We start from the raw sequence: 17,437 nt of genomic DNA, 5'->3' as shown, positions 1-17,437 counted from the left end.
TTCACAGCTGCAATGCATACATTCATATCTTATCCAAACTGACACTATATTTGATTTGATTTGCTTATACCTAGTACATGCTTGAATGGAGTAGGAAGAACTCAGACTTATCCAGTCCTACCCCATGACATCATCTTACCATCATTGGTTTGCAAGCAGTTTATCTCTACATAAATAATTATCTTCTACACCACACAAGTAATATACTAAAAAAATTATGACAGAGTGTTAACATTCTTACATAATTACATTCTTAAATAATTATCTTCTACACCACACAAGTAATATACTAAAGAATTATTACAGAGTGTTAACATTCATACACCACACCCACAATGTTCCATCTAATTAATCATTGAGCCTGTTCTTGCATATATCTTGATTGACACATACCTTTATATTTATGTTTAAACTCGTCAATTCTATTACTATTTTTTATGTCTACACTTAAATTATTCCATAGTTTTACCCCACTTATGGAAATACAAAATCTTTTTTTGGTTGTACGTATAGCATGAATTTTTAAATTTAACTGACCCCTTAAATTGTATCCCCCATCCCTTTCATTAAATAGTTTTTGAATTCCACCAGGTAATAAATTGCTCCTGGCTTTATACATAAACACTGCAGTCTTATATCCCACTAAATCAAAAAATTGTAACAATTTAGACTGTATGAAAGCTACATTGGTGTGATCCCTATACCCCAACTTATGCACAATTCTTATCGCTCTTTTTTGTAATATATACAATGGTTGAAGTGAGCTTTTGTATGTATTTCCCCAGTTTTCAACGCCATACTCTAAGTATGGTAAAATCAATGAAGAATACAAAATACGTAGTGCTTTCCCGTCCAAAATATATCTAACCCTTGCCAATATCAATATATTTTTTGCTATTTTATTCTGAACATATCTAATATGCGATTTCCAGGAGAATTTGTCATCAACTATGACACCTAGAAATTTAATTTCATATACTCGTTCTATATTGGCTCCCCCAATTTTCAATTGAAGTTCATTATCTAGTCTACGATTCCCAAATACCATAAATTTAGTTTTATCCAAATTCAGAGATACTATATTACTGTCACACCATTTCTTTATCTTCTCAAGTTCCTGTGAAACCAGTCCAGAGAGTTGCTGTAGGTTTTCACCCGATGCCCATATGGTAGTGTCATCAGCAAACAAAACCACTTTCACTAAATCAGAAACCTTGCATATATCATTAATGTATAATATAAATAATTTAGGTCCCAAAACAGAACCCTGAGGCACTCCACACACAATATCCAGCTCACTCGATTGGTATTCACCCAACCTCACAAATTGACGATGTCCTGCCAGTGCATCTCTTCAGTAAAAATCACAACAGCTGACAACTTCATCTCTGACCATTTAATCTACTGCACATTTATTATATACATCTGTACTTGTTTTAATTGAAAACAGGCTTTTGTTTTTGTAGACAGGATTTTCTACGGCGTTTTTCTAGTAAAATACAGCCGTGGTGGGCGGTATTGACTAACGGAGATCTACGGTTAAAGTCGTGATTTTATTGAATTCTAGTATTTTTTGGGTGGGCGCTGTCAATGTCGAGTTTAACAGAAGACTTGTATGACGTACAAATAGTTATAGTTTTGTTATATCCTGTTGTCTACACAAGGTGGGATTAAAATTTAAATATTTTCAAATGGAGTTTGGTGCCACTACGCTTATTGCCTGCTACTAATGCGGGCTAATTTCGGCTGTGTAGGTACCACAGGCTCGTGCTTTTTAGCTCTAAATGTATTTTGAGTTTGAAGGGTTCTCTGAAATGTACCTCATGTGATTGAACCAGGTTTTTTAGAGGCAGTTTGATCCACAAAGAGAGCAGGTAAACAGTGAAAACGTTGCTGGCTCTGTTTGTTTTCCGCCAATGAAGCTGCAGCGCTGACACCCTGAATGTATTAGCTCGATAAACAGTTTTTCGGGTTTCTTTAAGCGCCAGGGTGCCACTCTGTGCTTTCACACTCCTTTTACTTGGGTAAGCACTGCTGTCTGTATGCTTACCTTTTGTGTTTTTCTTTCTAAAACTAACAAATAAAGTAAATGTCAGATGCTTCCTCACTATTTTTGACGTGTTACAATAATCTGTCGATTAATCAATAATAAAAGTAAGTGTTAGTTGCAGCCTTAGTTTGTTCACCTGTAGATTTAATGATACAGTACAGATTTGTTTCTGTGCTGCACTCCTGAAAATTGTTTTTAAAGTAAGATTGTGTTGGGTTAAAGTGCCGACTCTCGGCTTCAGTCTGAAGCTTGTGCACATGTTGCTGATTGGTTCATAAAAAAAAACAATACTTTCCCTTCTGTTCATTCTTTTTTAATCAGTTGTTGGACTAAAATTTTAGGATTTGCTGTGTCCACTTCAGTCTTAAATTCCTATCTCTCCCTCCATATTTAACTGAAGTTACTTCCTGTTAGGAAACAGGTGGGAAACAGGGAGGAGAGGAAATGATCCAGCAGTAGAGAAAGGGATGAGAAGTCCCCATTGGCCCAGGCGAACCTTCCTGGAATATTTAGACTTTATCTCACAGGGACCAGCTGTGGATAACAGATTGCACACTATCAGCATATTGACCTGTGTGGTGATAATCGGCTGCACCAACAGAACTGACTCATGATGCACCACGTGCCAGATGCATGAAACCTTGTATAGATTCACAACCGAGGCTGTGTTCATGCTACAGGCCTTAACACTCAGCTCTGGTCTTGTTGTGTTGCTGCTTCCCGTCCATGTGTGTCAGCGCCATGTACCCAGCTCCGATGTAAACACCGCTGAGCTCCTAAACTGTCACAGATGTAATTGAGCCACTTGTGCACAAGAATAACAACCAGGTTGTGTGTGCGATGGTCAAATGGCCGAGTTTCCTCCCAAACTGCTGGGTTACAATATGTTCCTCCCAGTTTGACCTTATTAGAAGCTTCTCTATAAACGTCCACCACATGTGAAACATCCTGGTCTCTCCACTGACCCCATTGCTGTCATCACTCTACTCCATGTTTATTGTTATCGGTCTGTGAGGGACAGACACCAAATGATGACGACAGGCCGTATGTGCAGAGGAGGAGACGTTAAAACGACCACATGGATTCTGATCTGACCACTCTGATGGCGGATGCAAAGTCAGAGGTCTGAGAGGAATCGGGTCTAGGAGCACATACGCTGGTGGCCTAGATCTGGTCTGAGGACATCTGGTCTGTTCTGTTCACACTGCTGTGGACTCATCAGGTCTGAGTCACTGCAGCTGTGAACACAACTTTATACTACATCAACATCTAACAAGTGTTTTCATGTGGTGTTAGTAGCGCGCTCTGTCCACAGTGAATCACCTTAACATAAACACAGTTAAATCTCTTCCTCTGCTGCTGCTTCTCCTTGGTCCTCTTTTCACTTGGCAAACAAAACATCCAGCATCTGCTGAGGAGTGTGACAGTCACCTGATAAAATTCTAGCAGATATCAATATACCTGCGTGTTTCTTCATACAGCTGAGGGTCCAGCGACCCCTTCATACTCTCCTTGTCTCGGCATACTGGTCCTCGGCGTGCTGGTCATAGGTCCTGGATTCTGGTTCCAAGGACGGGTCACTAGTCAGTCATACCGCAGGAACGTGATGTCTCCCCTCGCCCTGGCATATTTACACCATACAAATTCTTAGCCAAGTAGTTGTGGGGTGTACATCTGCAGTCATCAGTATGCTTGCTGGTGACTGATTGGAATTAAGAAGCAATATTTTAAAATTGTAAATAAGGTAAACCTCGTTTTTTAAGTATTATTTTCTAAGGTGCCTGCTAATGGTAGGTTTCATCTAGGCCTGAGATGTCCCCAAGACTTTGCTTGATTTACTCACTGACATGCTTGTTTCATTGCAATCACAGTCTTGCATAATAACCTAATTTGATGTCACTGAATCTAAAACCTTGGCAGGACATGTTATGTACTTGACATCGGTGTAACGGTCGTAGAAAGCACTTATTGCATGTCCATCTGAGACTAATCATGTGTGACACTTCAGGATTATTAAATCTTGAGCAACAGCTCAGTGACAAATAGTAGAGTCTGAATGTTTCTTTGCAAGCTAAGCTGTGACACTCTCATTGCCAGTCCTGTCTTACCTTTGCAACAGACTGTGTATTCTGAAAATATACGATGTATTATTAAGTTATCAAAGCAGCTATATTTCATTATATTGTATTGTACTGTTTAATGATTAAATGTGAAAAAGTCAACTGGCTGTAATATAATGGTGACATCTAAGCCAGAACATCTGTTATGCATATATGGATTTCTATTTGAAATATTATGGATTCTTCAATACATGTAGTGTGAAGGAAAAATTCCTTTTTTCCTGTGATAAATTGAACAACCTTCAGTGAGTGTGAAATAAAAAGAATTGAGATAGATACAGTATCTTTTGTATTTTTATTTCTTGCAAGAAAGGAGCGGTCTATAACAGCACTCGGAGAGGTCCGTTAGAGAGGCTTGAAGAACAGAGGCAACTCAGTTACATATACAGTATATGAGCTTTATACACAGTTTGGAAGCATCAGAGGAAAGGAATGTGGACTGACAACATTCATGCACATGTGCTTCTCATTAGACAGAGGTCCTCGTCCTGATACAGAGAGATACTCAGGAGGAGGGAGCAGATACCTTTCAAGGACAGGTTACGCTACATATTGTTGCTGTGCAGAAAAGCTGAAAGTTCATACATTTAGTGTGACAAAGTTCAACTCAGTCTGATGCATACTAAGTTACAGTTTAATGCATAAAGAGTAAAACCAACAGTACACAAGTTGATTTAGGTAACCAGGCAGGTTGTAACATCCTCCCATAACACTGATCCTAATGGATTACCTGCAGTTAAAGCTGCTTACAGAACATGTTCTGCAGGTTAGATGATTTCAAACTACTACTACCTCCTTGGGTATTGTTTTCTTTCTTGCAGAGCAACAGTGTACAATATTCTATGTGTACCTGTCTCTACAAAGCAAACACCTGGCATAAAATTTTCATTGGCAAATCTGTATGGTCTGGCTTATTGATTATGCTGTAACCGAGGAGATGTGTTGAGGTTCTCCTCCACTCTATGCACAGCATTTATGATAGGGGACTAGTTGAATATTGCTGGATTTATTTAATCAGCTCTGTTTTCTGGACATGCCTGTTGCAAGAGCCTTACAGAAAATCAATATCTGAAAAGCATCACTACATACACCAAAATATTACTGACAGCAACACCAATGCACTTAGTGGCACACTAGGTCCAGCTGAATCAAGGAAGGAGCACAGAATATGAGTTATTTTTCCTCCATTGGTAACAAGTTATGACACAAAATCACAGGGCATAATTAGATTATATCTGCAGCTGATGTAATCAGACTATTTTCAATATACTAATATAATTGTCTTTTATCTTATATTTAGGGTACCATGACAGTACCTGTTGTAGGTGGGACCCTGGCAGCATCAGCATGAATTACTTCAAGGAATTTTATTTGTTGGGAGGGGGAGACGTGACAATCTATTTGTTTCTCTTTGAGTCCTGTGTGTATGTGTGCGCGTGATCTGAGTATTGAAGAATAGTAAATTCCTTAAGCTGTGACTATGCAACTGACTTGACACAACAGGGATGTGATGTCATTCGCAGTCTGCACACATCATCATAGACTGAAAAAGACTGGCAGACAGTGAGAGGATTATTGGCTGTTGTTTGTTTGTATGACCCTTCCTCACTATGCTGATAGGTCCTGTGCTCACTTAATAATGTCAGTGTGCTTTCATACCATTTTTGTTCACACCTTGTAGCTCTGTCCTCCATTTGTGTATGTTGCATGCTGAACTGGGGGAAATCTGAGCTTGTAGATCCAGTTCTCAACACTACAGTCATGGAGGTTATATGTTTAGAATATGACACTGTGGATAGGAAATTGCTGAAGCATTCTACATTTAGCTTGAAATCACTAATAAGCCATTATCCATGGTTCTTGCTCCCAGCGGCATCATGTCTTCAGTGGTTCACTGTCCCAGATCCAGAACAGCAGTTAGAGGCCACCACATTGTTTATAGAGTTATAGAGTTACACAGCCCTGCATCTCTCTTTTGAACAAGACTAAACATAATCTGTATTTTGGAATTTAATCTCTGATATGAACTCGAGATCACGTATTCCTTCCAAGCAGAATAATGAGGAACACAAGAGATGCTTTGTCCCTAATATATTTAGTTCTATTCTGACATTTCTGATGAATGCAGGGATTAGTTTGCAGGCATGGCCTACACAGAGGAGTGTCGCAGCCTCAGACAAGAAAACTACCAACCACTGTGCCCACACAGTGCTGCTAAGGGAAGGCCTGAATACTCACTCTAACACAGGCACAATGATGAATCTCACAATCTGTGCACCCACACAGATGGTTGCTGAACTTTGTCATCCCTCTGTGATTGGAGCATGCAGATGCTGTATTCATTCATATGTTAGTCAGTTGTTTATTCTGAAAAGGTGGCTTCATGTCTCTAAGTCAGCTACTCTATAAATCAGACTACCAATCAGGATGAATCACCTCTCCCTCCTGCAAAATTTGAGCTCTTGTTCATGACCATTACAGTGCACTAGAAAGGAAATCTCCACACCCATCCCATCTCATATCTGTCTATACTGCGGTGTGTATGCATTGTGTGGGGGAAACACCTTCTGGCAGCAGATCAGCTCTTCAAGTTCAAGCAGGGTATTATAATAAAGCGCTGACCAAAATATTTATAGAATAAGGAAAGTGATACGTTTAGTGAACTACAAAGCAAACCATTTCCTGAGTGGCCTAGTCAAAGTCCTGACCTGAATCCAATTGAGATGCTGTGGCATGACCTTAAAAAGGCAGTTCATGCCCGAAAACCTTCCAATGTGGCTGACTTACAACAATTCTGCCAAGATGAGTGGGCCAAAATTCCTCCACAGCGCTGTGGCAGACTCATGGCAAGTTATCGAAAACGCTTGATTGCAGTTGTTGCTGCTAAGGGTGGCCCAACCAGTTATTCGGTTTAGGGGGCAAACACTTATTCACACAGGGCTTTGTAGTTTTGGATTTTGTTTTCCCTTAATAATAAAAACCTTCATTTAAAAACTGCATGATGTGTTTACTTGTGTTATCGTTGACTAATATTTAAATTTGTTTGATGATCTGAAACATTACAGTGTGACAAACATGCAAAAAGATAAGAAATCAGTAAGGGGGCAAATACTTTTTCACACCACTGTATATACACTGTGTCCATGATAACCGAGTCAAAATTGATCAAAATCTGGAACCACTTTTTATGGAAAAAATGCTCAGTCTCTAAGATGTTGTGATGTCTTGATTTTGACATTGCATTTAGAAATGCATGCTTCTACCCAACAGTGATGCTCTGAGACAAAGAACTTAGCTCTTATCCTTTTGTTCACTTTAATTATAAATCAACAGAGGGAGTAGTGTAAGTGCCTTGAATGAACTGTTGACATTTGTAATATAATCTGATAATGATGATTGATTGCATAACCAGTAAGAGGGAAGAGTGTCTGGCAGTACTGTCACATGCATGATAAATGTTTTTTTCACTGCATCATACCACAAATGGATTTTATGTCAACACCAGGACTGCAGAGCATTAAAACATGAATTACAATGAGACATTTTCTTATTGTGGCCTCAAATTTCTGGAGCTACCTACTGAACATCTTAAAGGCCTCACAGCATCCAGTAAAAAGTAATCATGGAATGTAGAAAGACATGCTTTCATAGTAATGGACACTCCTAACACTTGTGTAGCCTCGCTTATTCCACTCTTATTATCCCTCTCAAGCCTGTAGCTAAGAAACCTAATTAACTACCAATCAGTGTGTTTGGTTAATGCCACTGGCCCATTTCAAGGATGAAAGCACATTCTCTCTCTTCCTGTGCCTCTCTGTCTCTCATTCATATTGAGTTTAGAATAATCAAGCTGTTACACATTTTCAAATGTAATCATGTGCTGTGTGTAGGCTTTCAGAGAAACTGGAAGTGTGCATCTTCACTGTTGTGGAAGAATTATTAGGATCACTGTGTTAATGGTCTGCCTGCACTTTATTTTATTCATATGCCTAGTTATTTGTGAGTACAATGCATGGTATTTCACTGCACAGAGGAGGTTCCAGTTACATGACAATGTCACAGTGTGATTTAAATGGGTCAGCTGCAAATAATCTAGATCACTCAAAGTTGTGAAAGAGATGTTTCCAAAGTTTACATTACAAACGTAATAATCCATGGGCCAAAACCATGAGGAACTATCTACCTGTATGAGTATGGTGGATAGATCCATGGACACAACTGAAGAGACTCCAGAGGTCTTTATTACAGACCTGGCAGCCAGTGGCTGAATCTGTGTTTCTGACAGGAGACTCCACACACAACTGATGTCTTTATTTCATGTCTTTTCACACTTTGACAAACACAGCATGGCACCCTCATTGAAAGGCAATATGCGTGCTTCTGTTTTTGACATTATATACATGAAATGATGTACACACTGACAAAAACCTCCAGTCACATGAGTCTGGTCATTCAGAGACATGCTCAGTATAGTCCTCAACATGTGAATCACTTGTGATACTGTACATTACATTATCTAACAAAGTTAGGAGATCCTCTTTTATTGTAATAAAACAGATTGTGAAGGTTCCTGGTGGTTCAAAAATAGTGCACAATAATATTTTGTTATTATTATTATTATTATTATTATAAAGCTAGGTTCTTCTTGTGTAATGGAGATATACATTGTGTGCTCTGCTAATAGGTTAATGGAGATAAATGGCTGTTAAGCTGAAATAAATTTAAAGGCGGAAGACTAACACCACCACAACTAATAGTAGTAATAATAATAATAATTTTGGAAAATATCCTTATTCTTGTCATAGCTTCTTTGTCTCAGTTATCTCTTGTTATGTGAACTGCACGTAATAGTAGTTTAAATGTAATTACTACATTACCCAGAAAGCTCTGCTGCCATATAAATAGTAACTAAAGGGGCGTTCCCTTGGTGACATGTGGAGGAGGTAAGAAGCGGATTGTTGCCGAGGACGCATTCGGCTGTTAGAGGTAACACTGCTCAGCCTGCTCTTACCTGGACTTTCATTACTATGGACTTAACCGTGGAGAGCGCTGTGGAAATTACCCTGTGCTGACCCACTTCTTCATACGTTTCTTTATCTCTCCATCTTGGACGCCTTCTTCTGTTTCTGCCAGGTAAAGTGCCTATCTATCTAGGCATTATTAATTTTGGGCACTGAGCTGTAGCATCCCTATCAAGGAAGTAGCCCACGCGCACATTTGTTGTGTGTTTTTTTTAGCTCGTGCGCTAAGAAATGAGGCGAATTGACATTTGATTTAACTAGCAGAGATATTTGTGTACCATTTGGCATTATGAGAATATAGTGTCTCGGCATTAAATGTAACCACGTACTTTGATACTGGGCTTTACAGACGGAAATATAAACTTTATACATCTCAATTGTATGGAGTGATGCGGTACATCAGCATACGCACAGTCAATATGATAAACATAAAATATGTAATATTTTGTGCTTTCCCCCCTTTTGTATGTGATGCTACAGTGCTGCATACTGTGAATTTATCGCAGATATCAACTCAAACAAAATTTTGGTGGTTTTGTCCAGAACAGCATCCTGTCAACAGAGGTAGGACAGACCACATACTGTAGACCAGTATAAACGTTCATTTACACAGGTTTATAATCTCTAAACCTGGAAACAGATGACCTAAATACTGGTTTCAAACATCTAAGTATAGACTGCAGTGCAGTGCACAAAGAAACTTTTTAAATGTTTCTTTGCAAGGTATTTTCATTGATTCCTATTTGATTATTCTCTACCCTACATGTGGTGTGCAATTTGAATAAGTTGTAAAGTTCAGCAGTCAACACATTCATCATGCAGTATTTTTTTTAAATGTATACTTTAAACTGGAAAGGAGCAAACCCACTTTAAAAAATAGACAGGCCACTTTTGTAGAAGGGCAAAGATGAACTTGGTATCTCAGTTATTTGCGTCAAAGTAAAGGAGTTTAGTTTATTGGTCTGCCGTTGTTACTCACAATAAGTGCTGCTCTGAGGATGGGCACTAAAATTCATATGATCTGGACCCAGCTGATCATAGACTCCAGCAGTAACATAGTCATGTTCATGAACCCCAACAGGACCGCTGCTATTAACAGTTTATTCACAACAAAACCAGCTATTGACAGCCTATGAAGTTTTTTTTTTGTCATTTTAGGTCAAGTTGAGTAAGATCATTCATAATGGTTAATAATTTTTAAATTTGATTGAGCTCCACTGTGGTGACTGCTGTTAAGGCCTATGATGCCAATATTTTTCAGGTGCACTAAAGCTTGAGGAACCATGTCGGACAAGATGTCCAGTTTCCTCCATATCGGGGACATTTGTTCCCTGTATGCAGAGGGCTCCACCAGTGGCTTTATCAGCACTTTAGGGTAAGTCTGCTTGTTTATATGAGGGTTTCCATGTTCCCTACCAGCTCTCATGCTGCAGGACTCAAGGTGAGGCTGTGAGACTGTGGGACAGATAGATGATAGTGTCCCACTGTGCAGAATACACAGCTACAAATACAGCTACAGGCCACAAAATAAACAGAGTAACTCATGTAATGATTTACATGGTTGCTGTTTTCAACCAAACAGATGGTTGTGTAGATGTGGTAGTATAATAGATGGATTCATTTAATGGATATATTTAATGGATATATTTAATGCCCCTGTTTGTTTTGTGGCTGTTACTCAACTGTCAACACAAGCTATTACCAAGGTTTCAGAAAACATTTATTTTTAGCTGAACAATACAGGAAAACCTGTGAGAAATGAGCTGTAGTATGCAGAGACAGAGATGGACCTGAAGTAAAAGTTGAACTAGAGAAGGAAATGAAGATTAGACTGTCAATTTTTTTTGCTTTTATTAAACACTGACACTGAAGACTCATTTCCTCCTAAGGATAGAGGGTGTTTTATGTTGTATAGCATATAAAATCCTGTGATGCAGATTTGTGTTTCTTTGTGAATTTAGGCTATATAAATAAAACTGACTTGACTTCTTAGCACTTTCTTGTATTTTATTGTAAGAAAAGTTTATGCAGTTTGCAGCACCATACTGTTTATAGAGTGGTATCCACTGCCTTACAAGCTCCTTTAATAGCTTGTACCGTTTGAAACAACCAGATGGAGCTTGATTGTCATTTACAAAAAAAATCACTTTTCAGATATTCAGGTGATCAGCACTCAGCAAGGTTATTTACTCTTGCACTTAAGGTCAGCTAATTAGTGGGAAGATTGATTTTAGTCCAGTTTTCCCACATTTTCCCCCAGTCTGTTGGTTTTGTCTTTTGAATGCCAAGCAGCATGGTGAGTCACTTTAACTAACAGTGTCCACCATTTCTTATAAATGTAAAGACTAAAATTGTCTTATTTGAAAAATGGTGGATCCTGTAGTTGTCTTCGCTCTCTTTCCCCCCTTGATATTCTGTACTGTGTTCTCTGACCTCTAATTAACCCGTCTCTTCCTGCAGCATGCTGTGCACCACATTTATATAAGCACTTGACAACTTCCCTCCTCCCTAATTGTAGGTAACAAGTTAAAAGTACATCTCATTATATGCAAATTGAGTCAATTTTGACATACAATTGAAAATCACAGAAATAATAGAAGGCCAGAAGAAGAACAGAGGGTGATCGTTGATGCGAATTCCCCAATTCACCATCATATCTGACATCTAAGCTTCTGTACTCCAGACTTCATTCCTTTATAAGTCTCTCTCCTCTGCTTCCTGACTCTTATCTGCCCCAGAGGATTTGTTTTTGTTGTTCTGAGGTGAAAATGAAGGCAGCATCTTGTGTTGCTCTCTTTCATATCCCCTTTTTAAGTGCTGCGGTTTTCCTCCTCTTACCATGTTGATAGCCACAGGGTTTTTTTCAGCAGTGATGCACTTGTGGTTGCACAGTGCTGGACCCATATTTATTGTATGTGTGTTGGTGGCGGAATAACTTAAAACAACTTCAGAATTGTTAATAGGTGGTGTTATTTATGTTGGCCTTGTCATATGTTAATTTATCAGCAGCTCTTGACAGTTGAAGTGCTCTGAGGGTCCAGATGGCTGTAGAAATAAATGTCGAAGAATGAATTTCCTCAACACAAAAAATTACTTGGACTATTTTTTTACTGAATATAAATATATATAAATTAGCTAGATCCACTCAGTGGTATGGGCTTCTGCATGGGAGGCTTTAAACTTACTAGGCTCTTGAAAGAAAAGATCCATGGCTCTTCTGTAGACAAATTCACTTGCTGATTAATGCTTGGACACATACAGGCAACTCATTGGTCTCCCTGCAGCCTGGTCCTGTGCCTTTGCAGTAGAAAGAAATTAGCTAAGTTAAGGACTTTCGGTTAGATGGGTAGGTAGGTCTGTACTTTGTTGTCTTATACTGCTTCTTTCAAGTGAATTGGTCAGCTGCTGCACATGCCTTTCTGAACAGCCTGTGCCAGACTGCTGAACGGTGATGTCACTGTACATGTGTGTCTTAGTTTGTGGTAGGGTGCCTTTGTTTTGTACAGTACTAGCCCCACTCAGTTGTGCTCAGTGTAGATAGTGCAGGATGCAGTGGTTACATTTAGTCATGAATATTAATGAATCATGTGAAACGTCAGCAGCACTAGTTGTATCTGCCACTCACCAAAGGTTGTGCCCAGCCCTCCTTCTTGCCAGGACTCAGAAACCATGCTCTTTCACAGTTTAGTGTTGTGCTTCACCAACCATAGCAAGAAATGTGTGCACAGCTTGACACCATGACATAGCTCATTTGTCAAATTGCGCATCTCATGTTGTTATGCCTAGTAATCAATTCCCCTTATTGCTGCTGTGAGCACTTTGATAAAGAGAAGAGAGGACGTAACTATAAATAGCATTATTGGTCAGGTGTTGCATTTGATGTCAGCATACTGAATGTAATCCCTGCTGTAACCACATGGGCCACTGCTGACTTGAAGGATGGTGCCCAGTGTCAGTGAGGCTGTGTCCCAGAATACTAGAGTAAGTTTCTAGTTGACTTTAGATAACAATGACCCTGCTTTCTTTTGGATCTTAGCCCATCAGTGTGATCAACGTTATGGTTCTTCATTCCTATAGAGGAGACGCTCACATCTGGCTTTCTTCCTACATTATGATAGTGCTGTGCGGTGCAGTGTATACTGCTGTACTGGACCGAACAGAGCACCCTACTGAAGTATTCCCTGGGGTTTCCTTAGAATTCTTGTGTATGATGGTGCTATCAAGAGTTTGGACAAATTTTGGTAGTCAACACAATGAAAGGTGTTTCTATACTGCTTTTAGTGTGTTACAAATGAGCTGAAACAGTTTTTATGTCCAGTCAGCCTTCCCAGACACTTTGGCTTGATATAGCAGAAAAAGATCAGTTGTTAATAAGACTAATGGTAGCCTTAATGGTAACTCTGTTACATTTAATTGTCCCAGTGAGTTAGCATTTATGGAAAATGAAAGCTTGTACATGTGTATTGAGGTTTAAGTTTGCATGTGTCTTGAGCAATCATAATGATGGCTGTGTCCACAGGCTTGTGGATGACCGCTGTGTGGTTCAACCTGACACAGGCGACCTCAACAACCCACCCAAGAAATTCAGAGGTAAGGCCTCAGAGTCACTTAATGATATCTTAATGCCATAGGGTATAAGTCAGCATAGCTGCTTTATCAGAAATTAATGTTACAATGCAGTTTTTATTTTCTGATGTGGTCTTTCACGCTGTCTCAGATGGGTCAGGTGTATTATAGCAGCATTTTATCCCCTACATACTGTATGAGGTGAAAAAAGGATGATGAAAAGGAATGACATAAACTAAGAAAAAAGAAAGCTCATATTAACAGTGCTTCCACATAGTGATTTAACAGTTTCATGTTGTGTGTACAAAAGATCTTCATCAGGTGTCTGCCATAGAAATCCCCATCAGATGTGGCTGTTGCTGCCTATTGCAGCCAAGATGCTTTTGAAAAAGATATTTTTAATTTCAGTGGTGTTCTCTGCTTAAATAAAGGTTCAATTAAAACATCTGCAGGAAAATACTAGCCAGATACAAGTGAGAATACAGATCAGTGATGTTATTTTCTTGGATAGAAACTTAATAACAAGCCTGTAGTACACTGGTATTTAATAAAATCCTCACAACCAAAGCTGTAAGAGTAGATAGGATAGGCACTGGCTTGTGCCGGTCTTGTCAACAAGCAGTTTTGTTTACTTTTTTGTTTGGCTGAGCATATTGTATTATTTTATTAGCATTGATTATTTTAGGATTTTATTTTAGAAATTAATCTTGTTTTACTTGCATGTGGAAACTACTTAACTACCTTTTCTATGCATGCAGCCTCCTCTTTTTTTATGAAGCCTTGATTCAGCATACCATGCATCCTTGCATTTCATTACAAATGCAAAGTCTCTTCCTCACAACTGCATTCTTTATGAGTTGGTGGGATGGACATCAGTGACCGTTTGTAGACAATAACTTTCTGGTAAATTAAAGGTTAAATTAAAACAAACAAAAAATTGGCATTTTGTTGCAGTGCCTTGCTCACTTGGCAAAAAATGCCTATAAGAAAACACTTGGCACACTATTACCAACAGCTATTTGTTTATGCATTCATGAATTTGTGCTGTTTATAGCAAATTCTGAGCTTGTCAATATGTCACTAGTGAAATGGATCAATCATATGACCAGGTGACAATAAGTGTATTCTCAAATCGCCGCTTCCTGGCAGATTTTCAAGGGAGGTCTTCAGTAAATGAACTAAGTGTAATGTTGCAGTTCCCATTACTGGGGCACGTTGGTAATATGAGGGTGCACAAAATGCGCCACTGACCAGTGTTCACTGGGTGTTGTGCACAAATACCATTTTGATTGGTATGATTCTCATATTTAGAGAATTGGCTTATGACCATATATGAAATTAAATTGGCTAATTAGTTGACCTGTGGTGCTCTTACACACTACAGTATTATATACAAACATGTCAGACTGCATTTCCTCAGTGGAAAAACGTACTGATGTCCTGCCTGGCAAGTCTGCCAGTATGTTAGCAATCCACCAAACATTCAAACTCGCACATCTCTCAAAGGGGTTGTGAGGTTACACACTGGTTGAATAATTGCATGTTACACCCAAAACACACCACTGCTTTAATGAGGAGATCAAGTACAGCCCTTTGGCTACTTGCAGGGGCACTTGAACTGTTTGTCCTCCTTGTCAAATTACTAGAATGAACAGCCAAACAGCACTTGCGCCAATACATCTTGATCAGATGCTGTGGATTCTCAAAATAGGGCCCCTTATGTTTAGAGGATAGCACAGCCTGTTGCATCTTACTTCTTTCTGTCATCTTATTTCGCTGATAAATGACATGAAATATGTGTGTGTGTGTATATACTCAAATACAGGTTGCATGCTAACTGCGTCATTAGAGACTTGTTTCCCTCCTTTATCTAAGCAAACAAAGTTTTGAGAAAGTTGGCTTTGGCTGTAATCCTGGCTTCATGTTGCTGCAAACATTATATCCAGAAATGGGTAAATGTTATAAATGAAAGAGATTACAGATTTTTCATTGGGCTGTTATGTGTTTGTGCATGAGCCTTTGTATGTACACTGCTTTGTGATAACTGAAGGTTGTTGACTGTGAGTGTCTACTCTAAGTGTTTAACTTCAGCAGTTTTCAAATAATCTGTGATATAATGTATTTCTTGTGAAAACTGCTGACTACATGTTTTATGGATTCCCCGGGTTCTAGTAAAACAGTGTTGTGTACTGTAGTGGGGTTGTAGCACAAAGCCCAGAGACAGACATTTCAAAATCTGGACAAAAGCTGACACCATCATCATGGTTCAGTAATACTAGAGGCAAATAATAAAATGTTTTTGTGAAGTGACTCATGTTTGAATCATATTATATTTACATAAATGTATCATAAATTAAATAAGTAGAACTTTATCACCACAACATTAGTGAAGAAAGGAGAAGTAAATGAAATGTAAATCTAGCAGGAAGTTTACAATTAAGCTGGTGTTTTTTCACAGGGGAAGTACAGTAAAGGGTTACAGTTAACTACAAGTTGGTAAACAACAACAGCAACTGTAGCCACTGATGCAGGATACAGTCTCTGTCTAGAGTCTTTGTGACCAATGGAAGAGCAGTGAGTGGGTGTCCTAGCATGTAAAAAACAACAACACACCTGCCCATTCTTCTTTTCTCTCTGACCTCATTTGCTCATTCATGTAAGACAGATGTTCTTCCAGTGCCCCATTTTCTTCTCTGGTCTTTGGCCTCCCCTCCTCTCATCCTCCTTCTTCCACACCATGTCCCATGATGTCTAATCCCTTAACATTTGCCACATTTCTGACAGAGGATGCCAGAGTGGCTATTTTTATCCTGGCTGTATTTCATCATATATATCTGTTAACACACTGTACTGTACAGTATGTGTATGAAGCCACTGAATGAATTTTGAACATATTAATATCCTATGTGATGATTTTTGTTAGCACCGTTTCCCTTTGCTAACAGCATTCTCTTCCTGTTTAAACAGGGAATGTAGAGCTACACAAAAATGACAAATGTGCCTATTTCAGTCATTCTGGCATACATGGTTTATTTAAGAGCATATATTATTGCAGTAAACCAGGGAGGTTTGTTATATATTTTATTGACTGACTGGCTCTGTCATTAAAATGTGCATGCTGTTGGTGCTGTTGAGATGCCGAGCTTCATCAAAGATGTTGCCATGATTAACTTTTTTGTTACCTTAGCAATTACAGTACGACTGTGGTTAATATTTAGGATAATTTATAAAACAAAAATGCATCAAATCACTGATTAGGAAATTATATTCATATATTTATAAATGCAAAATGTGCAAACTGACAAGTCAGTAGAACAGACATTTGTTTCAGTAGGAAATGCTCCTCACTGCTTCCAGAGGTCAGATTAACATGCAAGGTGGCCCTGAGCCAAAAAGATCTGCTCTTGGACAAATCAGCTATCTACTTGTCCCCAAGGAGCCTCTGAGGTCCCTGGTGGTCAGTCATCTGCTCTGCTAGCTTGGTTTGCCCTCTAATGGTGCTACCACCAGCTCTGTACTGTACCATTTAATGAATTTATCATGTGGGGGTCATGAATGTGTCCAGTAAATTATTTCTGTTAGATTTTTATGCTGCTTATGTAAATGCAGACATTATTACCCAATGGCAATGCTATAGAAGAACAGGATAAAATAAACATTAGAAAAACATGACTATCCGC

General features: G+C 38.9%; 1 protein-coding gene across 1 annotated transcript in view; it reads left to right on the top strand.

Moving 5' to 3' along the window:
* The first annotated feature begins 9,119 nt into the window (after positions 1–9,119).
* The window catches only part of itpr1b (inositol 1,4,5-trisphosphate receptor, type 1b), an 87,408-nt gene continuing 79,090 nt past the window's right edge, over positions 9,120–17,437 (top strand). Inside the window, 3 exon segments of the mRNA XM_020593181.1 lie at positions 9,120–9,303; positions 10,453–10,566; positions 13,711–13,781. Of these exon segments, the coding sequence (XP_020448837.1) occupies positions 10,475–10,566; positions 13,711–13,781 (163 nt within the window). The 5' untranslated portion in view covers positions 9,120–9,303; positions 10,453–10,474.

The sequence above is a fragment of the Monopterus albus genome, unplaced genomic scaffold (assembly GCF_001952655.1).
Source record: "Monopterus albus unplaced genomic scaffold, M_albus_1.0 scaffold18.1, whole genome shotgun sequence".
In the NCBI taxonomy this organism is placed as follows: Eukaryota; Metazoa; Chordata; class Actinopteri; order Synbranchiformes; family Synbranchidae; genus Monopterus; species Monopterus albus.
Note: the sequence above shows the minus strand (reverse complement) of the source record. Positions and strands in the feature narration are given on the sequence as shown.